The sequence below is a fragment of the Cloeon dipterum genome, chromosome 2 (assembly GCF_949628265.1).
Source record: "Cloeon dipterum chromosome 2, ieCloDipt1.1, whole genome shotgun sequence".
Classification (NCBI taxonomy): Eukaryota; Metazoa; Arthropoda; class Insecta; order Ephemeroptera; family Baetidae; genus Cloeon; species Cloeon dipterum.
In genome coordinates, this window is record NC_088787.1 from 29,520,307 (window position 1) to 29,545,783 (window position 25,477).

A 25,477-nucleotide genomic window follows, 5' to 3' on the forward strand; every position below is an offset into this window, starting at 1 on the left:
TTCATTTTGTACGTATCACTCAACCTCGCATCTATTAGGATTTAAACAACAGTTAGAAAAGTCTTAAACAACGATTTAAGGGCTTAAAATGACTGATAAAAGTGTTCAATGCGTCCAGTGCTTAAGTTTATTAAACTTCAATCGTTCTATAAAATTCACAGAACATTTAATTGAACAGGCAAACTCAACAATTTTCCCTTTTAATCTTTTAATCAATTCGTTAATTATTTTTATCAACAATCACAGCTTGTGATTTAACGGTCGCTAATTGATTTAATCATCAAAAAGTTACAATTCAACAGATTTTATCATTATATCAATCGAGACTCTAAAATAAACGACAGCTAATTTTAACTAATAATGTTGCTGACATAGAAGTGCAAGTTTACAATAACTCAAGCTAATTTGCTCTCAAACAACAATCTCCGTGTGATGAACGATTAGGAAAAATCCTTAAATTAAAAATTAATGCTATTTCATCTTCCACCCTCTCCAAAAAACTTATAAGAGGGTGTCTTCGTCCTGGTGATGCTCAAATAAAGCCATTAGAGAGGCCCGAGGGGTGGGTCTATCAGGCAGAAGGGCCATGTCCTCGCCGCTGTTGAGGCTCTCCTGCGAGCTGCCGCCGCAGTGCGGGGCGCTGCTGCTCGATGGGTGGTCGGGCGAAGCCAGCGGGGGTGGGAAAACGGCGGGCAGCTCATTCAGCAGGGTGTAGCGCTCGGTGTAGGCCTCGCGGTACCCAGACGTGCTCGACGTCTGCGAAATCGAGTTGTCGTCGTCGTAGGACAGCTCGCGGCACAGCTTAGACTTGGTTCGTTGCAACGCTGGGCTGCAAGGTGGCATGCTCTTGCTTGAGGTCGCTGTCACCTGCAGATCCATCGGCGCTGGCACCGCTGCCGGCGGTTCCACTTTTATGTGCGAAACCTGTGAATTTCGTCTGGTTTTAAAATATCTGCGACGTTCTTGGGTGTTCTGGTGTAATTATAATTTTTTATATATAAATAAAACCTGCTTATTGTTAGTTAGCACACCTTTGGGGCTATGAGCGGATAACAAGGAGCCAGAGTGGCCGCATACGAGCTTAGGCCCAATGTGGCCGTCTTTTTGCCTTCCCGCCAGGGTTGCAAAACACCCGCATTTTTAAAAAAAATTCAGTGCAGTGGTAAAATGCGTTTATTTTCAATTTTTACCAGTTTCTTGCAGGCAATGTTTTCGCCTTTTACTATAATTGTTAGCGTATATAACCTCAACTTGAAAAATAGTAGATAAATTTTTGGAGGAATTGAGGAAGCAATTTAAAAGAAAATATCTGCACAGTGGAGGAAATTTTGAGCACTCCGACCAAAATTTTAGATTTTCATTGAAGAAAAATGAAATAAAATTTATTTTTATGCAATTCTCGCGCAAGAAATTGGTAAAAATTGTGTGGTAAAAACCGTTAAAAACCAGTGGTGAAAAAAACCGGGTGGTAAGCAAATGCAACCCTGCTCCCCGCACCGCAAATAAACATTTTTTGTCACTAAAACCATTCGAGAGGTGCGAAACCTAGTCGGTGCCGGTGCGCCTCCCAACCCGTCGCACTCTCTAAGCATTTTTAGTCGCTTTTATGCCATTTCTAACAGATCAACCAGTAATAGATCCCCGAAGTGTTCTATCTCTCATGGCCTTAACACTCCAAGGAGTCCCTTAACATTTTGAGCCAACCGTTTGTTTCAAAATTATACTAGGAGTCTTGTTTTGAAAACTCTGAAATCGGGAATGCGTTGAGATAAAATTCTTGTGATGGAAAATAGCTCTGCGTTAAATGTAGCGTCTAGACAATAAATTAGTGTAAGTTCCGAGGTTATTTACAATATGATCAAAAGTTAATTTAACGCCCTAGAAATCAGCTTGTATTTTTTTATAAATTATTATTTTCTCACCTCAATCTTGGACTTTCTGCTTTTTCTCAATCTGAAGGTTTTCCTGCTCTGTGCCTTTGACCTTTGCAATCGCGGTTTTCGTCCGCTGTGCTCTCCAGAGCTTTCATCATTTGGACTTCCCGGGCTCAAGGGGTTAGTTGACGTTTCTCCTGTAAGTCGGATAGCAAAATAAGTGAAGCCCTTTTGTAATCTCAACTCAAGAGGGTCGGTGGCAGTGTTTTCCTCGTGATTTTTTTTAAGAACTGGCAAGCATACATGATTTAAATTCAACTATGCAGCAACTAATAATTCGCTCCTAACTCCTAACGCTAAAAGCTGCTAACTCATCGCTAGGAAAATGTGATTTGTAAGAAGTGCAGGTTTTGAGGAAAGGGCGGATTCAATAAGGTCTGTATTTTTGTATTTATTTTAGAATACAGCGTGATTCCAAAGTGAATTTTCAATTATTGCTTGTGGCAACTCTTGGTGCAGATTAAACAAACAGTGAATTTTACAAATATATTCTTCAATTTGAGTGATTATGAGTCAATTTGAGAGGTGCAGTGAAATTTAGCAGATTTACAGACAGAACAATGGGATGATGAAGTCAAGCTCACGTACCATGCGAATTCAAAATGCCATACTTTGCTTCAAAAAGAGACAAGAAGAGTAACATTAATGCGTTGAAAAGCACATATTCTCATGAAAGTAACAAGTCCAACCAATTCAATTATGCCTTTATATCTTGTGTTCAAACACTTTCGTCTTCTTTTGTGTTTTTTCTCATTGCCATGAAAGAATGAACGTATGAAAGAGTTAAAGCGCATAACCACAAGAAAGACGTGAGGAGATTTACCTGATGTGTGTCTAAACTCTACTGAAGGCACAAAACGAAGTTTTGAGGCTTTGAGTCGGGTACGGTCTGAAACATGCACAACAATTGGGGAGCCCACATAGTAACATCAAACACTGATTTTTGTTACGTAGAAATTCATATAGTAAAGTCCTAACTGTACAAGTCAAGATAATCGCCGACATTATTTTCTTGTCCTGCGTTACGTATCGCAATCACACCAAATGTAAATATTATATACATGCTTAGAAAACTTTCATTTTCCAACAGCTGTGTGTAAATCCTGCTTGTAAATTGCATGCAACACCGATAAACATTGATTAGAAGTGAGAAAGACAGAAATCGTTAAGTCTGTTTGTTGGTGAATCCGCCTGAAAGAATTCATTTCAATTTGATGCAAGCGCAGCAAACAATACAGCAACATCGAGTATCATGCTTCAATAAAGTACAAGAGAAATTATGAAAGTTTAATGTTAAATAAATTTAATTTAGTTGATAATTTTTAAGTGCTGCTTTATAGTGAGCTGTCTGCGGGTGCTATTACACTTAAATCTAGGACATCAAGATAATAATTCTATCACCTCATTTGCCAATTGGGTTATAGCTTTTGGGAGGGACCAGTAGTTGACAAATCGTTGATCACAGAGTTGGTCACTCCCTAAACTATCCCTCTGTCAAATTTAGCGAGCCCAGTTTCTAGTGAAGCAAAACTAGAGCCGCTTGTATAAAATAATTTCGTATAAAGTTATTTCGCTAAATATAATCAGTCACAAAACTGCCATGCTGTGAGTTCTAAGGGGTGATTCACTAAACACCGGGGGTGGAAGCGCTCTTTGTGGCGGGCCGGCATCAGCAGTTTTTCGAGTCTAGCCTCACATCAAGATAGTTATAAAAGTCGACATATTAATAAACAAAGATACACCGCACTGTCAATTTAAGTGTGTTTGTGAGTTTGATCATAACATATTTGACAGTTTTGAGTTTCTTTCTGAAAGCTATGGTTGAGAGCAGGCGACACCGATTGCTACCTGGCGAGGCAAGGTGTTCGTCCACGGGTGGCGGCAGCAACTGTTGATGCTCGGGTTGCGGGGTTGGAGGGGTCAACGTCGACTCCTCGTCCCCATCGGCGGCATCCATGTCATCTGCCACTATCTCAGGGGTAGCGATACTCTCGCAAGAGGGCGAGAACCTAACACTTCCCTCTGCGCCCCAGTAATTACACACATATATATGTTGAGAGAAGCGTTTAAAAATCGATTTTTGGAGACAAAAAAAATCATTTGTACTTTAGTTCCAAGTAATTGACTTATTTTACATGGATTATGTTACAAAATAATTCCAATGGTTTGATGGGTAAGCGAAGCTTTTTCTACAATTTATACACTTTTTCATTTACAATTTTGCATTTGAACATGATACTGGATAGTAAAATAAAGGGAACTTTAAATTTGAACGTACCTCTTTGCAAAATAGACGTTGGTGGCGCTAGGTTAGCGCCAGAGTTGTCAGACGGGTGTTGATGGTGGTGGTGTCTAGCCAGGTCGCCGGTGAACAATTCGATGATTGACGGCCGGTGTGGCCGAGGTGGAATGTTCTGCTCTGAATGGTCTGTCGTTGACTTGCGGCCTTCATCTCCAATGAATTAATCGGGCAAGAATTAGCGAGGCGTTATTTCACTTACTGTATCTCCTGTCTTCCATTTCCTCTTTCAGCTCTTTCATTTCGTGTGCTAACTCCACTAGGACGGCTCCTTTGGCCTTCTTTGGTGGCAGGTTAGAGCATCCTAGCTTATCTTTCACCAGGCTTTGCAAGTGTCTCTCTGCGTCGGTCAGTCCAGGTTTTGAAAGCTGAAATGCGGGTGGTAATTAATGGCGAGTTCCCATTTTACCCATTGAATACCATAACGTTGATAAATGGGTGCAGCAAGACGTATAGTGGCGGTCTTTGGGTTGCAACGTAATCCACGAAAGTCCAGAACAGCAGACCGCAATCGCCTCTGCGTCCTAATTCTTGAATGGTCCTCGCGATCCTCGGCCAATCCATAACCAGTTCCACCTCAAAACAAGCGATCATTGTTTTCAGGGCTAAAATTTTAGAAATTAATTTTCCCCCTCGTGGAATGGTGACAAATTGATACCTAGGAAAGCAATTTTGAACAAAGACATTGGAATTGGGGCCAGTCTCTTATTAGAGTCTCGGCTTCCAAAGGTGATGCTACCCGCGCGCATCTCTGAGGCTGATTTGATGTTCTGGGCAGTAACCGGTGACGTCTTTGTCGCAGGTGGATTCAGAGCGTGAAGGACGATGGTCAGCGCGAAGGAAATATCAGCCTGTCGCATCCGAGGCATGTCTGGTTATTAAAAAGCGTTTAATTTACAATCGATCATTTTGCAATGAAAATTGCACCTTTTCTGCCACTTCCTACTCTTATGCAGAGGGGCATCAAGAGGTTCATGAGCATTGTTTCTGTTTTGTTGTGTGTTGGGAACACCGAACTGCCTCCGCAAACTTGCTCCAGGGAATAGGTTTCCTAAAGGTCATATACAACTTTAAAATCAAACCGTAGTTTCAAATCGACGTGGTTGGAATGGTGAGAAAACAAAGAATTTGTCAAGTCTTTTGTGAACTATAGTTTTTTGTTAATGGCTGGAGTCGTTTTTCTAGCATGGAAAGAGAAAGAGATAGCAGTAAAAGACACAAAACATCTTGCACACAAGACAGGTTCATGGTGGTTCATTGGATTTCCGTCAAGTTCGGTCTAATAATGTTTGACAAATGCAGCTAGCGCAGTCTAATTAATATCAAAATAATGCAAAGGTTTTTGCGACTATAAGTAAGTAATCGAGCAACAAAATTTGTTTGTTTCATGAACATGCTTTGCTATTATTTGTCATTTAGGCTTGCGATCAAATTGCCGCTATATTCAACGCTATTGTGAAAATTTTTATAACGATTTAAATAGCGACAAGTTTATTTTCAAGCCCAAATACAAAAAATCATTAGGTGGCGAACACATATTTGTTGATGAATTGGTAGAGTCCAATGAGAGACAGATCACAATATTGGTGAAGTTGTTTGTTTTTCCTCAAGTTTTTAGTGGTTTTTCTACTCATACAGTTAATAGCTAAGTTTATATGATACGAATAACAAGAGAAAAAGGGAGAGCTGAAATGTGAGGTTTGCATAGTCAGTGAAAATGTAATAGTGCATTATCAGCAAGTCTCAAAGCCAGAGGACTTTCTGTGAGTGAAAAAATTCGCTTTTATTTCTCGAATCGTAATTTTTTATTATTAACCTAAACACAGTAGAGTCCGGTGACTTGTGAGACTGGGACATGTTTCTTTTGAACAAGAAACGATTTCAGTCAGGTTCAGTTGAGAATCAAGAAAAGTCACATAAGAGCTTATTTGCTTTTTAGTACTCTCATTCTAATAATATGTTAAACGTGTATCTCAATCCATATGCTAAACAGGCTATTTCTCACCATGGTCAGGTGGCTGAATACCTGCAAAAATCGAGTTAGCGCTATGAATAACTTTCTGGCTCTGTTGATACGAAAATGTACAGCTAAGTGTCGCTACGATGTGTGTCGCTCGCGTATCCAAGAGTTTTCGATTTTTTTTTATCAATCTTACTGACTGTAACTCACCCCAATGGCCAAAATTTGCAGGGCAATTAGCCGAACGACAATGGAGCAAAAGTGAGGCGGTGGCACCTGGCTCATCAGGGCCGCTGTGGCTGAACTGACTCCCTCCACAACGCCTGTTGATACGGCGTCCCCAACAATGAGAGCCTAATATAATTTAGGAAATGATGATCCCATTTTTGAAACACATTTAAATTTCTCTACCTGACACGTGTTCATTAAAATTTTCACGTGCTGCATGTGGACGATATATGGGCATTTAGACATCGTTTCGTAGACACCTTTCAAAAGACCAGCAGCTGCATCCCAGTCAGTGTGTCTCTATTTGATTGATAAACATAGTTCAAAATGATTGCACAATTTTTAGAAATCAATACCCTTATCGACGGTTTCTTGTAAATTTTGCTGAAAACTTTGTCTAGCCGTCGAAGGATGGCTGTCAGAGCAGGTCGCATTGCTTCATTTGACCATTCGGTGGAGGGCAGTATGTCATTCATGTAACGCTGAAGGCCGCGGCAGCCCATCGTGTCTGGGTCGTAAGGGGACACTTTCAAGAGCGAGTGCGCGATATCTGATAAGCGCTGGAATTATTATCTTTGTTAATACGCGAAGGAATTTAATTTTAATGTGCCACCATACCACATGTGCCTTAATATCTAGCAACTCGACCGGCTTTCCTTCTTGTTGCGTTTTCTTATTCAGCTCGTTCAGACGAGCTGTGCACTTGTTTAAAAAGTCAGCTACCATTGAAAGCAAAATATCCCTTGGCCGCCGAAATTCGTTTCGCATAACCTGCAACAATCATTATCTTTAGCAATGTGATCTCATTTAAAAAAAAATCTTCCAACCTCCGAGTCTTCAAGGTCCCTTTCATTTCCTGGCCTTGTTCGGCTGTGATCGCTGACGTATTTTGAGTGGCTATCCTCGTCAAATTCGAATCCTGGCGAGTATGGACCACTGCGGAAATTCCTTTGACTGGATCCTTTGTGATCAGGACTTGCCTTTTGAGGCCCAGTGTAGTTTCTTCAAACATGGAATTGGTGAAAATAATGTTGTAAAAAAAGCAGATTATCATCTTACTTAGAGAGCGCTTCACAGTTATTGACTAGAGTTTTTATCGCAACTGACAATTGCAGCAGTATATCCTTTTCTGATTTTCCGTTGTGCTTGTATGACGGCAGTTGGATTTGTTGCAAGTAGCAAGGTAGAATTGCTTCTAATATAATCTGCAGACCACGCAAATAGGTAAGAAGCCAGATTTTTAACCTGAATTTGCACGTACCAGCATTTGTTGAGCCCTGACCGAGTCGGCCGAGTAGGCGACTACCATAACGCACAGCGATATGCAGTCAAAAACGGTGACCATCTCGTTCTCGTCATGGTAACAAAAGTCGATCGCTTTTAAAGGTTTCTCTTCTTTCACGAGCTCGCCTATATTCAGAGGATCAGGCGAAGGCGTTTCCAAGCTTAAAAGTAAGTTGAAAAGGCAGCTCGCCTGAACCTAAATTCGCATTTGATTAACAATTTGTTGCACACGCGATTCAGAATTACCTTGTGGGCATCTCCATACTGGCTGTCGTCGTCCGTGTCTAAAATTGCTGAGACGGCGCCAAACATTTGCAGAATAAATGGCTTTCTGTGCATTAGGTAAAACTGCTTAACAGTATATTCAACGGTGCGAGTGACTAGTTTGTTAGTCTGGTGGTTGGAGTAGATTTGCATTAGGGTTGGCATGACAAGTAAATACCTGGAAAGTAAAATTTGTGTGAATTTGCGTAAAACCGATGAAATTTTGAAAATGGCAATACCCATTTGTGGAGAAAATATTTTTGAAATAGAACGCCGCATTTATGTAGGTGGCTGTTACGTATCTCAGAATACAGCCACACTCACTGTGCAGGATAATCGAACCATTCAAGACGTTCAGGAATAAGTGAATATCACCGGAATACGCAAAGTTTCCGGCCATTGCCTCAAACATCCTTGCTATTAGACGCACCCACATGAACTTGTGCAGCATGTCAAGGCCGAGCAATTCCTAATCATTTAATTAATATTTAATTATTTTGATTCAAATTATTCGAATTCTTACGCGGCCCATTTCTCCGCCTTTGTAAAGATCAAGCTCGGATTCCAATGCTTTTCGCGGGAACGATGGCAATTTCATCAACTCTTCGTGCAAGAAAACAACTCTTTGCACAACCTTAACAAAATTTGACTTTTGCAAAAACTTTAAATGATCAATTTTACCATATCCACGTTCTTCAGGATGGCCCAAGTGAGCAAAACTTTGCCTATCTCGACGAATTTCAGGATGAATGCTTGTTTTTGCAAAGCGTTGTACGCTTCCTCGGGTTCCATGTGCACAAGCTGCAGTTGTGGATACTGCGATCGCTTGAAAAAGTAGAAATCCCTAACGTAGGCGTTTGGACTGTGTATTTGATCTGCAATTCATATTTTTCCAGTTGAGGTTAGACTGATATAAATGATTTCAACTTATTACGAGTTTTGTGATCGACCAAAAAGAATTCCTTGTGCCTCGCTTCGTCGATTCCAAAAAAGTCTAGCGACTCACGCAAAATTTGTAGAAATTGCGTGTCTTCCTGCACAGGAAACTGGGACGGAATCCCACCAACGTCTTGTTCTAAAGTAAAAACTTTGCATTAAAATGTGTATTTTTGTTCTTGAAAATACCTTGAGGCCCATGGACAATGATTTTCTTTGCTGACGGCACATTCGCTGTTAACAAGATTGAAGCATCGCACTGCTCTTTTCTTAAAATCTGTTTCAAGTCTTTGAACATTATTCCGTGAACACTGTGCACGACCTGTGATTCAAAATTATTATAATTAAAATGTTTAATATATAAACACAAACCATCCAAAGAATAGAGAGCGCTGTACCGACTAGTTCTTGGCCACCCTCGTGCGGAGTGCGCACGTAAAACATGACATAGCCAATGATGTAGTTGTAAAGGGCGAACGCCGCTTGTTGGGGCAGTTTCGGCACAAAGCGAATCAGGTGTCTCAAAATTTTAAACATGAGATCCTGCTTTTCGCGGGTCACCCTTTCCAAAACGTAGCGGAGGAAAAGGGCGCTGTCCTCGACCAAACAGTTCCAGATGACTTGGTACGCAACCTCGTAAACGGCACTGCCGTCAGGGGCAACTGCGGCGTCATCCAGAAGTCCAATTATCTGGATCACGGACGCGCAAAGACAAGAGGGGAACAGTGAGTGCGCCGCACTAACTGCGTGTGCTCGAGCTTGAGCAGTGTCCTGTTGCTCCTCGTCTGCAACATTGGTGGTTGAAATAAATTTAAAAAAGGTTTTATTCCATCAAAATCAAACACCAATAAAAATCAAGATGTACAATATGTTCTGTTAGATTTTGAATTTAAAATAATTTATCACCATCATCATGATCCTCGTGTAGATGCAAACTGGGTTCGTAAGCTGCTTGGAATGTGATGGGAATGGTGGTGATCAAAAAATTTTCTCTTTCCTGCCGCTTTTTGTCCTCCTCTGCCTGCAAGGCTAATTTTATCAATTCTGTCTGTTGCTTCTTTCGTGTCTTAGTTGCGGTCACAAGTGACCTCTGCAAAGCGAGGGTATAAAAATGATAGAAATGTCACGATAACGGTGCTGGGGGCTCACGTGGCTTTCTTGGCTAATTGTGACCTCCTCAACTTTCGTCTTGACTTGCGGCATCCACGGAGGATCAACGACAGGCAGACTTTCAATGCCTATCTTAGGCGAAGGCAGGGTGAATTCAATTCCGGGGGGTGGTACCTTAAAATTTAGGTAGGCGCCCTCTTCCATGCGCGACCAAACTTGAAACCTCGACTTCCACAGAACTTGAAATCTAGAATAATACATTTATTTAACAAGGGTAATATAATAATCGCAAATTACCTCAAGACAGCCTGTATTCGCGTTGTCACATCGCTGTGCTGCAAGCAGTGTTGCATCACGTTTGATGCGTGGGCAGGCGCTTTGACTGCCGCCAAAATAAATAGAGCTGCAGCCGAGGCAGCAACTTCTTGGCTTGGTTCAAGGAGCAGCTCCCACGCAACTGGCAAGATGTCGATAAAATTGTCTTCGTGCAATATTACGGCTCCTTTAAGGAGCACCGACATCGGCGAGTGAAAAAGGGAACGAGCCTGCAAGATATATTTTATTCCTTATTGCTTTTTTTAAACTCATCCTGTAGGATCATTTTTACGTGAGCTTTAATATATTTCAGTATTGGTGGCTCATCTTTGTTGTCTCTGGGGTGTGGTGTATATGAAGGATCTCTCCCTCTCTCACTGTCCTGTTCGGCTATATCCCTTGAGGAGTCGCGTGAAAATTTTAGATCAACTCTGAAAAAAAAGATGATAAATTGTTGCATAAGGCTTACGAAAAAAATTGAGCTAACCTGTCTTTTTTTCCAAGGCTGTCCTTTCTTCTAATAGGCGAAGTCTGTGAACTGGTTTGATCAGACACCTTTCGGCCTCTTTGCTTGTCCTTCTTGTCACTCTGCCCAAGTTTTTCAATCAGCGGATTCTTGTAGTCGCCTGTTATTCCAAACTGTTCGCCGTAAACTTTACGAACAGACTTGATGAGTCGGTTACAGGCACGCATGTGACGTCGATAGCAATAAGGGTGGCAGTAACCCTGGTGGCTGCAATAGAAGTTGTACGAGTTGGCTAGCTGCACGACCGTCTGGAAATGATTAAGACCTTTGCAAAATATATCTGACACGTTTAGCAATTAGAGCGTACTTTCATCCAGGGCATGTTTTTGCTGCAACACCCGTCGTCGGTGTCGTTGCTGTCGCTGGGGCTTTCGGGCGGTTGCTCGTCGCTGAGCACCCCGGGGGACTCTTCGCCTCCACTTCCGGCGCCGTCGGCTCCGTGGTCGGACGTGTCTGATCTGTCGGATATTGAGCTGACTTTTCGTTTGGACTGGATCGAGTCGGCGCGACGGACTGACGGCTGGTTGCCTGAAACGGCTAAAGCACCAAGTGAGTGATGACAGTATATTATATTGCAGTTTCAAAGCGAGACTCACAGTCAGTGCTTTCGTTTTCACTGCGGCTGCTCGCTTCTTTCGTGTTCCTCCGCAATTTCAGACTTCTCCTTTTAAAAGACCCTGCGGTTCCCGCATTTGTTCCGCGGCGAAGAAGGTAAGGGCGACTTGTAGGGATTCTAGGAGCAGGAGCAGCTGGAGTGCCGACAACTGAACCACGTTTTTTCTCCTCGACCGCCACTTCCTCACCCTTCATTGTTAAAATTTTTATTCAATTTTAAATAATTTTATTTTTTAAAAACTACTTGAGCAGTTACTGTCGTGTTGCTGCTTCCCTCCGACTCGTTGTCCGGCTCGTGCAGAACGAAGCTTATTTTTCGCTCAGAATTTTGCCCACCTATTTTAAAATTATTCACTTAAAAATAAAACAGAGGGATCACTGACCGTTATCTTTGTCTCCGGCGATGGACTGAAGACTTTGGGCTGAAGTCTGCGAGTGTCCCATTGAGGACAGAGCCATGCTCCAGCGTCTGTTTGCATCCTTGCTGTACAACTTGTCCCAGCCTGCTGGTGGGCGGTCTTTATTGGACAGTCGGCTCGACTTAGGAAGGGCTTGGTATGTTTCCCTGAGGAAGGTTGTTATTTCCAGAAGTAACAGGCACGCAACCATCCTCAACGATAGGGGACACTGAAGGCCCATTAGGCCAATGCTCGCTGTAAAACAGAAAAGTCGAGATTGACTATAATTTTTCTATGAACCTTTATTACCTTCGTCGAGAAAATCCTCTTCTTCGTCCTGCAGCATGAGCTCTTTCTGCCTGAGCTCGTCAGTAACCATGGCCACGATGTTTGGGACGTGCTGTTTATCTTGATGGATCATGTCCTCGAGCCTGGCGCCTATTGTCTCTGCCCACTGGTAAAACATCTTTCCCGCGTAACGCTGAAATATGTGCGACCTGCGTAGGCCTGACGGTGCGGTCGTGCTGCCTCGACTCGGCACCGATGGGCGGAACATTGGGAAGTTGAGGCGCATCCACATAGGCCACTGGCCGCGGTTACAATTATGCACGAAAAAGCAGCACTCCAAAAGAAGACAAGCCTTGGACACCACCGGTGCGTTGGGCTGGGTTGAACATGGAATTATTTAAATTAAAATTGCTTTGGAATTGTGTATTACTATTTTTTACCAAATCTAAAAGGGCAGCGAGTAACTGTGCATCTGGAACAGAGCCTGGCTGGCAAATTTCAAGTAGAAACGAAAATCTCAGCATCCCATTGTACACAGGTAAAATCGGAACCAGTTTGCGCTCCTTTAAAACCACAAATTCTGATTCCCTTCTGTTGTCGCCGATCTCCATTGAGTTTTTCCTGCTGAGATCTGAAAAGAATCCATTTGTTAGGAATTGCATTCAGGATTTTACTTCTCTTACGACTTCCTGGTGCTTCCTCCATGACTCCGTCTTTTTTCTTGCCTTTATTTAAACCGATTTTCATCAGTTGACCCTCGACCTTCCTTCGCGCTTTTTGGAATGTTTGTCCGACGTGAGAACTTTAATTTGATTTTTTCCTAAATAAAATATTGTTTACTCTCGAGCTATATTCTTTTTACCTGACGCTATTTTTGCCTCCGCCTTTCGAGTAATGGTACATGCCAAGTGAGGATTGCCTTATGAAACCAGAGTCAATGGGCGATTCCCCGCCTTCGTGACTCTCGGTTGATTCTGCACGTGAATGGTCCCGCTTGAACCAGGCGCTCAGTTTTCCACCCTTTTGGCTTGTTTTGATCGCGGGACTCACGGGCAGCTCAACACCAAGGTTGCGTTCGCTATGCCTCGGAGTAAGGATGTGGTGTTTCCGGCGAACATTGCTCAAAGGGCTTTGCGTTTTTATTGGTTCATCGGTCAATTCCGTTTCCAGAAGACTCTAAAAATTGCACCACGGTCTCAATATTTCAACTTGTTCTTTCATATTTTCTCCAAAAATGGTGGGAAAATTTTGACTTCAATGATTTTGATTTTTACCCAACATTTTTGCACACCAAGAGAGACATGAATTATTGTAAAGGTGCAATTACATAAAACTTGGTGAATTAATTCCACAAGTCAAAGCGCACACCATGCACTACGTCTAACAAAACGAAAACAAAAAATCTACTTTTCTAAAAGCAACATATCGGCTTTCTTTTTAATTGTATTTTTTTTCTCATAAATTTTAACGGTCAACTATGAGCTCGGATAAGGCGTACAGCGCAGGTAGAGGAAGTGCTCCTCTTTTTAAAAAGGAACTTTCTTCCGGAGGCTGCTCTGTTCTCGTCGGGGATTGTGTAGGATGGTTCGGAGGGCGCTGCGGCCGCACTTGACGTGGAGGCCTCCTGCTCTTCGGCCGGTCCGTGGACATGTCTGTCAAAGTGAACACATGCCCCGCAGTGGGTACTAGCTAATACGTTTGTTCGAGGTGGAGGGGTTGCGAAGGGCCTGATTTTAACGGGGGCACGGGGAGCACTCGAAAAACAGCATGAACTTCTACTCGAAGGGGCAGAGGGTAGCTTTTAGAGCAACACTTGGGCGGGTAATGAGAAATGGCAAAAACAAACACGCAAAAATTGTGAAAAGGTGGGTTGTCTCATCAAAAATCAACATATAGTTTTCTAGCTGCTGCGTTTGTTTTTGCTCGTATAAAAATGGTTTCACCGTTATTGGTAAAAGCGGTGTAGCAGGTATGGAAGTTGAAAAATTAGATGAGAATATACCAGAACGCATTCAAAATGTACAATTGGCCAATATGTATAAGACTGGAGACGATAGATGGAGTAGATAGACAGAGTACAGAGGAAAGCGAACTATTTGTACAAAATATATACGATATATAATATCTTAAAAACCGATAAAATACTGCAGAGCGGAAGGAGTTCGAAAAAATGCAACAATGAAAGGCTCAAACTTGAGGAAAGAGGCTCAAGCTCTGGCACTGCGGTTATGTCAAAAAAACGATTTTATACAATCAAATAATCAGCTAGTAAAATCACTCAAATTATTTATAGAATGCACTTCTTAGCTGCAGAGTTAAATTAATTTTTCAACTTACAACCGTGGAGTCTGCGTTTATATGCATTTGGCTGGCTGTCCTGCGTGATTGAACACATTTCTTTATTATTTTTTGCTTTAAAGAGGCGAACCTCAAATAGGTCAAGATTCCATTGAGATATATTTTGTGTGATAAAATGTGGTCAAGCACTCTCAATGTACCTGATGACCCGCGTCGTCTGCGGTTCCGGCTCCTTTTTGTGCGGTCTGACGGCCGAGTCGATCAATGCGCTCAGCACCACTCGTCGGAAAACACCGCCGTGTGCTTCTTTGATGTACAAAACAAATTGGCGCACGTCGCAATACAGAGCCTGGCGAACAAACGTATGTCAGTGCGGACTAGATACACTTTTTGGTCCTTAATTTACCAGGTGCTCTTGAGTTTTGATTTCTTTCATACACGTAACAAGTCTGGTTATCAGACACTTGAAAACACAGCTGAGGATCTGCCCTTCGACCCCTCTGCCCCCAGCACCGCCCAAACCGGCACCAAAGTTATTCGCGTATCCAGACTGGCCTGCGCTCATATCGGGGCTTTTGCTGGCACTTCTCTTTTGGTCTGAAGGAAAATAATTTATGCAACAATTTCAAGCTAAAAAAAAGAATGAGATACTTAGTGGCGAAAGCAGTGATGCAGGGTCAACACAGTAGCCAGTGTAAGCGTGGAAGAAGTCGAGCAGCTCTCCGATGGGATGGTCTTTCACGAGTTTTCGGAAAAAACGCGTGAACTGCTTGTGACTTGCGCGGTGCAATTTGGTCAGGATCGACTGGCCCTGTGACCTAAGAAAGTCAGCCGGAGGTCCACGCTGGCTGTCTGCACAGCCATTGGGGCATCCCAGCTGCTTGAGCACCCTGTCGATGAAGATTTGAATATACAGAAAAACGTCTGGTATAGAAGTAGAAGCTCACCTGACGACGCAATTAAGGAGAAGGCTGTGCGCTTCGGACACCTGCTCCTCTTCAGGCTTTTCTTCAGAGGATGATTTCGTCGGGCCAGCTGCACTACAGCTTGGCATTGGTGATGCCGACGCTGCTGGGGTGCCTTCTGAAAATGCTTTTGTAGTTGTACAAAAAAAAATACCATTTTATATGTTTTACCTGCGATGTTCAATCCGTCGAAATGTCTAACGTTAATTTTCAACACCCCAAGCTCCATCAGCAGTTCAGTAAGATTTAAAATCACTTCGCACACCCTCAATGTGCAGACACCGTCTTTTTGCGAAGCAGCGTGGACAGCCTGCAAAAAAACGTTAAATCGATTGGCTTTGAAATTTAAAGAAACAATGTGATAGTACCTTAACCACCACTTGGTAATCAATTTCTCCGTCTTTTGTGATGTATTTCGCTGAGCCAGGTACCTCGAGCGTTTCTTCCTTCGAGTATGTAATATTGGAGTCGGTCTGTGACCTGGTTAAACTCGCCTTCCTCTCGACACCCTGGCGACCCTGCAGACTGAGGGCATCTAACTGGCTGTCAATTGATCCCTGGCCAAAGAGCTGAGGTTAATTGAGCAGGTGTTTTGTTGATTTTTATTTTAACCGATCGAAGCTATTTACAACAATTAATTATAAATTAATTTAATTATCGTACATGCTCTTGTCGGCGCATAAAGTCTGGTGAGGGTGTAGGGGTGTGTTCCGTGACTGTGATGATGGGGTGCGGTATCGCTGAAGCTGGCGGCTGTGGTGGCTTCACATATTTTATTTGGCTCAATTCACTGAGGTACCTGCAAAAGGAAGGGGTTAAGTTTTGTCCGAGGGAAGCACCAATTCAAAAATATTTTTGTTTTGTGAAAGACTTTGGTGTTCAACTCGCAGTGAGTTTCCCGACTTCAACTGTCCATATAAACACGATTGCCTTACACAAGACCGTATTTTTTCAAACTACCTAAAGCTACTAAATGTCACATTAATTCAAACGACATTTTGCAACAAACCAGAAAATCGTCGGATGTGTTATAATAAATATACAAGTAAGCATGGAATTATTAGGCGGGTTTTTCGTTTGTGCGTAGGGTCAGATGATAGCTGTTTATGTATAGTATGACAAATGAGCGAGGAAGCGAGAGATAGAGAAAAGCAATGGTGAAGAAGCAGAGTGGTGGAAGTTATGATTCACTTACCCTGCACTTGCTAATTCATCTATTAAACAGCTAGGACAGACAGAGACAGAGAAACAATAAGTGACAGAGCGCAGTGGGGCCAGAGTCACCCACGGTTTTGGGGCACCCTTCCACAAAAATTTCGCTCGCCTGATTGATTTGACGCCTCTGATTGTGAGTTTTTGTATATATGCCACTAATTTTGCAGCCAATCTATTGAGATTGCGGGGAGTACTTCGCAGACTATTTACATTTGGAACAGTAGTATGTAGTGAGAAGAGAGCGTAAAATTCAGTTTTTTGAGTCATGCGGAGTGAGCAAGGTTTAATTATTAGATCAATCGTTTTATAGGTCACTATTCGACCCAGCCATGTTTGTACCTGAGACTGGGCATGCTTTTTCCCTTGACCAGGTTGCTCACTGGTTTGATGGTTTTCACTTCAGAGTCGAGCCGAGGCTCGCAAATTTTGGCCAGCGCAGAGCACGGACGTGGCACCAAGTTTTCATCTCCAGCGTCCAAACTGCTCGTGTGTTCCTGCCAGAGCAAAATTTCGTCAAAATGTGCAGTCGCCTGCAGATTTCTTAAATACGCAACCCGGACAACTCTCGTGTCGACGGGTTGCATACATTTCAAAGTTGCAGGCGCTAGTGTACCTGGTCTGACAGAGAACCGAGTTTTCTCTCCTCGCGTCCGATTTTCTCCAACGTCTTTTCCGACTTGGACAGCAGCTTTGTTTCTACAAATGCTCTCAGGTCGGCGATTTTGGTTCTTTTCTTTACTTTTTCGCTCGACCTCCTACTCATGTTAGGAGTTTCGTCCGACAAGCACTGTTTTTTGTTTCCTGTTAGCAAACCTCAATGAGCTAAAAAATTCATATTATCATCACACAAGTTTTACCGAGCGACTCGTCCGAATAGTCTATCATGACTTTTGATTCCTTTTTCTTCATTTCCGGACTTTGGTAAATGGAAACTTCAATTTTGGGAATAGGAAGCGAGTTGCTCCTTCTCCTTGGCTGATATTGGGTTGACGTCTCGTCGTTTATTTCTCTCAGTCTGCGATGCACAAAAATTATTGGTTTTCTCCCGTGAATCATAAATCAATTACCTGTGATAAAGGTATTGGAGAGCCCAATAAACTCCCTCCTCGCACCACTGTGAAATGAACAAGCTCCTGAGTACTGCCACGTCCATGAAGGTGGCGGCGGTCAGGTCGGCGAGTTGCTGCTTTCTTGGAATTCCTCCGGGAGGAGCAAGAAGACTATCACTTGGACTGAAATTGAAAAAAAATGAACTTGTTATCACTATCACAAGTTTGTAATCTTGGCACTTGCATTTTAGGGTGAGCCTTGAGTTGCTTCACCTCTTTCGGCACGCTTTTTACTTGAAACAAACTCGGGTGAGCCTATAAATTTTAGTGAATTTTTATTTTTACCCCGTGTTAAATTTACGTACCGTGTACACGGAGTGTTCTCTGTTCAGCCCATCTGAGTCGGGCAGGGAAGGCAGCTTCAAAATCACCATGTGCTCTTCCTCAGTGCTTGAACTCTCCTCTGGAATCGTCTCAGGGAAAACTGTTTCTTTTGGAGATGACACCCAAGGGCTCTGCATAGAAAATAACAATGGTTTTCGAATATATTTTAGATTTTAATCGTAATTTTACATCTTCTCCTTTGTCTTTTGCGTTTTCAGCGCTGCTCTGTCCACTTGCAGGGCTATCTGTGCTTTCAACACTCGCTGCTCTCCCTTATAAATAATTAAAAGATTAGATTTAAAGGTTTTTTTTATCTTTTGTTTGAGTATAATTTTTTCAGTGCGTGGTTTGAATTTTAAAATAAATTAGATGAATCACTTTCAAACGTGATTATTCTTACTGGTGCCAGTGAAGACGTCTCCAAACGATTTCGAGTGATGGTGTAAGCCAATGGAGGCTTTGCAAATCGGCCTCGGTTTGCACAGAGCCGAAAAGCACTTGGCTGACGGGTGTTTGTACTCCCAGAGCGGCTGCCACAGTTTCAGGCCGTTTTCCAGGCGGAACGACTGCAGGTCGTGTTCCTTCAGCAGATGGCACAGTGGGGCAAACAGATACACGAAGAGCTATATGACCCATTTTTATTTTCAAAGATCAACATTTTCGTGTTTTTCTACCGTAATTGAAGGGATAGAGAAGAGGTAGTGGGAGGAGGCAACTTTGCGCGAGGTATTTTTCTCTAACTCGTCGTTGGCACATTCTTCGGCCGCGTCTAAAATGATCCAGTGCAGGGTATATAGAAGTTTCGTCTCGGCAGCACTCAGATTCTGCAAGCTGGTGTTTTCTCGTCTGAAACCAACATGATCGCGGGATATTTATTTAATGTTTCTTTCGTAGAAATTAAATTCTGCTCCGATCACGATGCACGATATCAAAGTGCATTTGTAACATTTTTCTCATTTCATAATGATAAATTTAATTTCCTACAGTGGTGGAAAATGTTTAAAAAAAATATAAGTAATTTTTTAACTTTCAGGGATCTCTTTAGACCTTCAAAACTATAAATTAAATTACAAATTGCAAATTACCTGTTGCTGAGGAGCGAGGCTGCACAGTGCATGACGTGCGGAAATGAGGCCTGGACCAATTTCCATCGCGGCACAGCTTTTATAGCCTCGGTTAGACTTGGGCTGAGGCCAAACTGGATGTTTTGCACGAGCACTTTTTCAAACGACTGCGAACGAGAAAGATTATTAGGACACAAAGTCTCCAACAAAAACAGAAACAAGAAAAGACGGGAAGAGGAAATATATATATGGACGATATTGGCCAAGGATAATTTACGCGGAAAGCGTATTGTATTAAATGTGCTGTATATAATCACGGGGGGTGCGCAACGAATCTTTACATTTGCTAGTCACACAGTGCCAATCGGCCACGAATTTACTGAACGTACAGAATTTTACAGCCGCGGGGTCCCAATTTTATTATCCCTGCGGAGAAAGCGGCTCATTTGAACTCAAGGCGCGTCTCGTTGATTTGAATTTAACTGCTCCACGCGGTGTGCATGTGTCATAACTTTTTATGACTTTCTGCGTGCTGACCGACCAGACTCTATACAGAGGCAGCTATTTTCGACTTCATCAGCAATGACTGGAAATCCGTTATAGCCAGCTCAAACTCACTGAAGAATATTAGGCCCATCAAGGCTCAGAGAGCTAGAGGGAATTAACATTGCTTCCAATCACATATACGTCTTTTTGCTAAGTTGCAAGTGTCTAAGAATAAATATTTTATGCATAAATAATTAAGTGATTTTTGAAAGTTATATCCGGCGCCTTTTGAACAACAAATGAGGGATTATACTACAATCGATATTCAAAAATTAAAAAAAGAAATATGCAACAGTTCCTCAATCTGTTGTAGCAGTCTTGGAATTCTAATCAGCGGTGAATAAATATATTTCCTCGCCTAAATTCCATTCTGATTGACTAAAATCCGACAAACTGTCACGCTACAGTCGATTTGGTGCATTCGACTAAGCGGCTCGCGTTTTCCTCATAAAAAAGTTTCGTGTTTATCGTCATTGATTGATTGCGCTTTCGCTTTTTATTTGAAATGCATGTGTGCGAGCACGAAGAAGTGGGAAGAAACAGAGAAAGAAGGGCGGTTAGTGGGTTGGTGGTGCTTGTTTTTACACATACCTTGCACGCCTCCTTCAGCTCCTAAGGGTCAAGATAAAGTGGGTTTATTATTAGACAGTGCAAAAATAACAGATCTACTCAAGAAGGAGGGCCGCAGCGATTGAACGCGTGATTGATTTTGAGGCGAAATTTACAAGGCAACACTAAATTTAACTCTTTGATGACAAGAAAACAACTCAGCATATTTTTCCTGCTGAGTTTTTGGACAAAAAAGGAAACTGTTTTTTGAGGCTCAGCATGCAAACTTACATGATGTCCTGGTGCATTTTGGCAAAACTGCGGTTGGCAGAAATAGAGAGACGGACACAGACAATTAGTAGCACATTTTTCGACATATATACAGACAAGAAGGATTTAGTACATATTTTCTTAAATAAAAATATTTTAATTTTTATCAAAACACAAAACTTTGCCAGGAATTGGTTTAAAAATTGTAAAAGATGGGAGCGAACTGATCTCAATCTTTAATGATTGCCTCTTATTAGTTTTTGAAAATTAACTGCAGATCCTATTATTAATCATGATGTCAAATCGTTATTTGAACAGATAAAAAATAAAATTCCGGCTAAGTAAACATTTAACAGTTTGTGAACTGATTTAACAAGGGCACATCTGCGTTTCTTCCCTCCATTTATGCACATGTATACTGTATTATTATAATCGTGGGAGGCAGATTGGTATCAGGCCGTGTGTTGGCTCTGACATGAACACAAAAGGGGCTGCCGATGTGTTTGGATGCGTCACAGAACGGAACAATGGCCTGCGTACTTAACGGTCACACACCTTTTATGCGGGGCAAACGAGAGTTTATGTGTACGTTAGTATAGCGCTCTCGCTGGGTATGCCAGGCAGGTGGGATAAATGTCACGAGGCTGCAGCGGCAGACACGATACTACTTGGGGAGAACAATATGCTCTCGCCATGATGTCCATCGATTTTCACCAGACTAGACGACTTGGCCCTTATTAAATTTCTCAGAAATAATGTCGAACATTTGCACAGCCGGCGTTTGATTACTTTCAATTTCAACGAGAGAAAATTAGGAATTAACTCTAGGGCATTTTAAATCCCTTTTTTCCGATATTTAGTAGATTTAACCTTCCCAGACATTTAAAAACATGTTATATTGATTACGTTTCAAATTTTAGCTCCATTTCTGAGACTATAATAATTTTTCATTGAAAAAAAGGCAATCTTATATTATTGTTTGATTTTGTTCAATGTTAATTGCGAAAGATAGTAGCACAGACCAATTATGCCAAGAACTGAATAGCCACATGGACACAAATCATGATTCTGCGTGTTTGTTGTATTTATGTACATTAGTTTCCTGCAAAAGGACGACAAAGTTTCCACTCCAACACAGTTAATGAGTATTGCTCATGTATTCACATTGATTATGTTACAAAGGTAGAAGCACGCTTTTTAATACTCACTAAGCAAGTCGTTTCGTGCAGTTTTCCTAGTTTCGGCCGGATGAAAGGACTGAAATTGAGAATTATTCCGCATTGAGCCGGCGTTATATAAAGTTTAATAATATGCATGTACCTAGTTTGTCTCCATAGGAAAATTTGAATGGGGATGGGCACCGCTTGGTCCGTCAAACTGTCATCAACAGACTCTTTACGTTCAGCCATTCTGAAAATGACACGAACGCACAATTGATTGAATTTCCCTGTTATGAACATATGAAAAATATCTTTATAAACGGGAAAAGAACGCAAGAGGGTAAAAATTTATAATTTTTTTGTGATGTTCGCTTCAGTGAGTTGTCGATTGTTTTCATAATGCAACAAAAATTAAACTAAAAAATCTGTAAAACCAAAAGCTACAACAATTTCCAGATTGCCATTATTCCCGAAAATATAGATGGTGGTATTTTTTTATTTACTATCGATTTATAAAGCCTTCATCTAGTTGACGGTTTTGATATGGCTTATCTCATCCATTTAGCAAAATAAAATTTCCTGTGTGTTTGTCATGGTTTAGCATTGCAGCCCATTTTCTCAAAAATTTTCAGTGCTGGCGATGTGCATATATTTTTGCTTCATTTAAATCCTCAGGAACTAGTGTATCAATGCCAACACCTGGCCTTTTCTGCATTTGACAAAACAATTCCTCTTAAATAATATAATGTGGGAGACTTAAGTTTGGAGCATGCGAAAAAAAAGATAGAGGTTTGCTTTAAATAAAAACACTATTAATATTTACTTTTTTTCACAAGCTATGAATGCTTTAAAAGTGTTTAATGATTTACGCGGTTTTAATGAGCTTTAAAAAATTATTAAGTTGAACACTACGCCCACACCCCAATCTGTCAAATTGAATAATTCAGAGCGTCGGTTTTTTGCGGCCATCTCACTAGTCCAAGGTTTTCTTCTCATTTGTAGAGGATTTGCCTTTTTTAAACGGTCCATAATATTCCAGCAGCAGATGAGTGCACATGTGAGCCGAATTTTCTCTGCTCTCGCGCTTGGCTTGCGTCCAGAAAGCGGAATTCATCCGGCAGCGGTGGAGAGTACTTGTGGATTGTTGAATAAAATATTCGCTCTCCGAGCACACCCGGCAGAGGCTTGGTTTGAAAATAGAGAGTATTGAACGCTTTTTATTTGCCGCTTCTTCGACACATTGAATTTATGGAAACGGACAGCGTGTGTATGGCATTGGCGTCTGCTTTGTGTTTGTTTGAAAATTCGCGATGAAAGAGGCGAGAAATAAGGGAACGAGCGCCAGAGAGCAGTTTGCGATTGTTTTTCAACTCGAGCAGATGAAGTGAGCCTTTGTTTTCGTTTGGGACGAGTGTTGTGAGAAGTCTAGACTCACACGCCGGAGAATCAGGCATTCAATTTCGTATACAATTTGCACTCATGATAATTTATTTGGATGAACTCCAAAATAGCATTTATTTAATCTCTCTTTGATCTATCTGCCCTATTTTTTAGTATCAAGAAAACTTTTCAATCGCCCATCTCGAAGTTTTGAAACTCGGGAGTTTTCAAAGTTTTTTATGCTCAGATCGATAGAGATCGTATTACGAGCGATAACGGTTTTGCGGCTGTGGGCTAAATGCAGCAGATGGGTATTTGGTTCGAGAGTGCTTGCATGTGTGTCTGTGTGAAAAGCTCGTTGCGATTGATTGGCTGATTCGGGGCCAATTTGTGAGAGTAGCTCTGGCCGAGTATGAGTGCGGGCGGCGTGCGTTATCATTCTCCGCGGCTCCTGCGCCGCGCCAACGAACGAAACCGGTGCACGGGGCGAAACCGAGCTGGGCAGCTTCGCGTGACCTGCCAACCGTACTCTGTCCCTTCTTTCATTTTCGCGCAAAGTTTGTCTTATTTTCGCTATTAGCCAATCGCCGAGGAGCATGGAAATAAGAGCAGATTGGGGTGGGCGAGGGTGATGTGTGACAGCAGCAGCCGCGCTGACGATCAATCGATAAATCACAATCGCTTTTCGTTTCAACGAAAAGGAATCTTTCCCATGGTATCTTAGAAAAAAATCATATTGGGTTTAAGATGATTTTTGCTTTAATTTAAAGTTTCAGAGATGATAAAAATTATTTTTATTGTTTGATTTTTAGTGTCAAAAATTTTCAGGTTGAATTCCGCGTGATATTAGCTTGCTTTTTTATGAATTAAAATATGAAATAAATTATTGGAGAAAAAACTAAAATACATAAATAGTCCTTGTGAAAATGTCTGACCAACAAATTTAATGTTTTAGATGAGAAAATTCAAATAATAGAACTTAACAAAAATTATATACAGAGATTTTTATTAAAAAAAACTAATAAGACAATTGAAATGGCAATAACAAATTTTATTTGAAAATATTACATGAAATTTCAAAATTTTCCTTGTTCAGATTTTTTTTTACTTTTGTATTAATTATTAACCCTAACTGCAAGAATTTAAATTTAAGTTTTCATTACTTCTTAATTATTTTTACAAACCTTGGAGAAAAACAACAACAAGATAGGAATCCATCGAAAGAATCACCAACAAGTAGTGCCAAGATGTGCCAAAATTTACAATATTTACCTGTTGTCAGCCGGCACGTCGGGCTATTTGCGAGAGAGTGAGTGTCGCATCATCCCCTCAGGTCGGACTGCGAAAGGTTGGCGAAGGTCGAGCTGCAGCTGGCGTGTGCGGGGGCGTGTGTTTTGGCGGAGCGGAGGAGGGTGGCTCGGCTCCAGCCCCACATCATCATTGATCCCGGGATGCTGGCGCCGCCGAGCCAGCGGATGGAGGCTCGCGAACGGCGCACGCTCGCCACCCCCGCGCCACCCCCGCACCACTCGAGCACCACTTGTTCTCCGCGCTGCTGTCACTGACCCCTCGCTCCTCCGTCACCGCCGCCGATCGGCCTCGTTAACCCTTTCGGTCCTCGCAGTGACACAGTTTTGCACAACAATCAGTGTAGCTCCTCTCGCTCTGTCCTTCGCGTCCTTCTTTCTCGGCATGAAAGGAATAAAAAATGCAGCCGCCACCGCTTTTTGATCTCTCTCAACAACAGTTTTAACCGAGTTAAAAGTATTACTGCAAGACAGTCATGCAATCTGTTTTCTGCGGCTTTATAAATTTGGAAAGTGTTGTCTGGCCAGTTTTCCTAGCCATAATTGTCAACCTTAAAGTGATGGATATTTTGTATATTTTTAAGAGTGAAAATAAACATGAATATAATGTATGTACCAGTAATTCTTGGCAGAAGCACGCGAGGTTTTCATAATTGCCAGAAGAAATTAAATGCAGCAGAACCTTTCTGTAGAAATATGGAAAAAATAAACAGCTCGCTACACACCGAGGAAGATAAATTTAATTTCAGTCATGAAAATAGTTGTTTAAATTTTGATTGAATTCCATCGCAGAAAAACTAATTTTTCAAATTTAAAACCCAGCTTTCTTAATTTCACATTTAATATAATTTCCAAAAAATATTAATGAATAATGATATTAATTTTGGAAAGTATGAGGAAATACCAACTTTTTTTAATGCCACAACGACTCCCTCTTGGTTTTGCTGGATAAAAAGTGAGACTGAGCCAATCTTGATAATTTGAGTACACATATAACTTCTGGCACGAATTTTAGATGAGCTTTTTTGTCTGTAGAAGGTAGTGCCAATAAAATCTGCTCAATTTGTGAGGTAAATAACATGACCGGCATAAAATAAAGCAGTTATTCCTTTTTTAATATATTTTAACTTGTT

At 41.6% G+C, this 25,477-nt stretch overlaps 1 protein-coding gene across 15 annotated transcripts; it reads right to left on the minus strand.

The window, feature by feature from the left end:
- Positions 1–104: 104 nt before the first annotated feature.
- unc80 (unc80, NALCN channel complex subunit) lies at positions 105–24,498 on the minus strand. 15 transcript variants are annotated; one of them, XM_065481180.1, is made up of 62 exons: positions 24,310–24,498; positions 21,818–21,907; positions 21,706–21,754; positions 20,519–20,545; positions 20,270–20,290; positions 19,154–19,299; positions 18,743–18,914; positions 18,469–18,691; positions 18,258–18,340; positions 18,050–18,199; positions 17,929–17,999; positions 17,703–17,867; positions 17,493–17,650; positions 17,249–17,436; positions 16,975–17,129; positions 16,616–16,645; positions 16,084–16,219; positions 15,789–15,989; positions 15,592–15,730; positions 15,403–15,538; positions 15,107–15,345; positions 14,862–15,052; positions 14,656–14,804; positions 13,656–13,809; positions 13,020–13,333; positions 12,841–12,959; positions 12,598–12,788; positions 12,179–12,533; positions 11,855–12,124; positions 11,716–11,807; positions 11,453–11,660; positions 11,164–11,393; positions 10,818–11,104; positions 10,623–10,761; positions 10,313–10,560; positions 10,055–10,262; positions 9,812–9,995; positions 9,278–9,690; positions 9,095–9,227; positions 8,904–9,044; positions 8,651–8,844; positions 8,493–8,603; positions 8,209–8,438; positions 7,952–8,147; positions 7,683–7,901; positions 7,481–7,626; positions 7,249–7,423; positions 7,040–7,192; positions 6,778–6,981; positions 6,605–6,721; positions 6,404–6,547; positions 6,239–6,259; positions 5,161–5,284; positions 4,892–5,104; positions 4,654–4,838; positions 4,436–4,601; positions 4,213–4,380; positions 3,783–3,956; positions 2,758–2,823; positions 2,523–2,549; positions 1,923–2,071; positions 105–924 (listed from the first exon to the last, which is right to left on the minus strand). In XM_065481180.1, the coding sequence occupies exons 2-62, from the start codon at positions 21,904–21,906 to the stop codon at positions 502–504; spliced, it is 10,209 nt and encodes a 3,402-aa protein (XP_065337252.1). In that variant the 5' UTR covers position 21,907; positions 24,310–24,498; the 3' UTR covers positions 105–501. The 15 variants fall into 15 exon arrangements, with proteins under 15 accessions (XP_065337252.1, XP_065337253.1, XP_065337261.1 ...); XM_065481181.1 differs by having other exon boundaries at positions 15,789–15,977; positions 24,310–24,497; XM_065481189.1 differs by lacking the exon at positions 13,656–13,809 and adding an exon at positions 14,495–14,534 and having other exon boundaries at positions 24,310–24,497.
- Positions 24,499–25,477: the final 979 nt, after the last annotated feature.

Bases quoted from the DNA above. Each gene is read 5' to 3' on its own strand.
- unc80 (XM_065481180.1), bottom strand. From the start codon at position 21,906: ATGGCTGAACGTAAAGAGTCTGTTGATGACAGTTTGACGGACCAAGCG. The intron at 9,996-10,054 runs GTGAGCCCCCAG...CTCGCTTTGCAG, and splicing joins CAATTAGCCAAGAAAGCCAC to AGGTCACTTGTGACCGCAAC. The intron at 7,424-7,480 runs GTAAGATGATAA...CCATGTTTGAAG, and splicing joins AACTGTGAAGCGCTCTCTAA to AAACTACACTGGGCCTCAAA.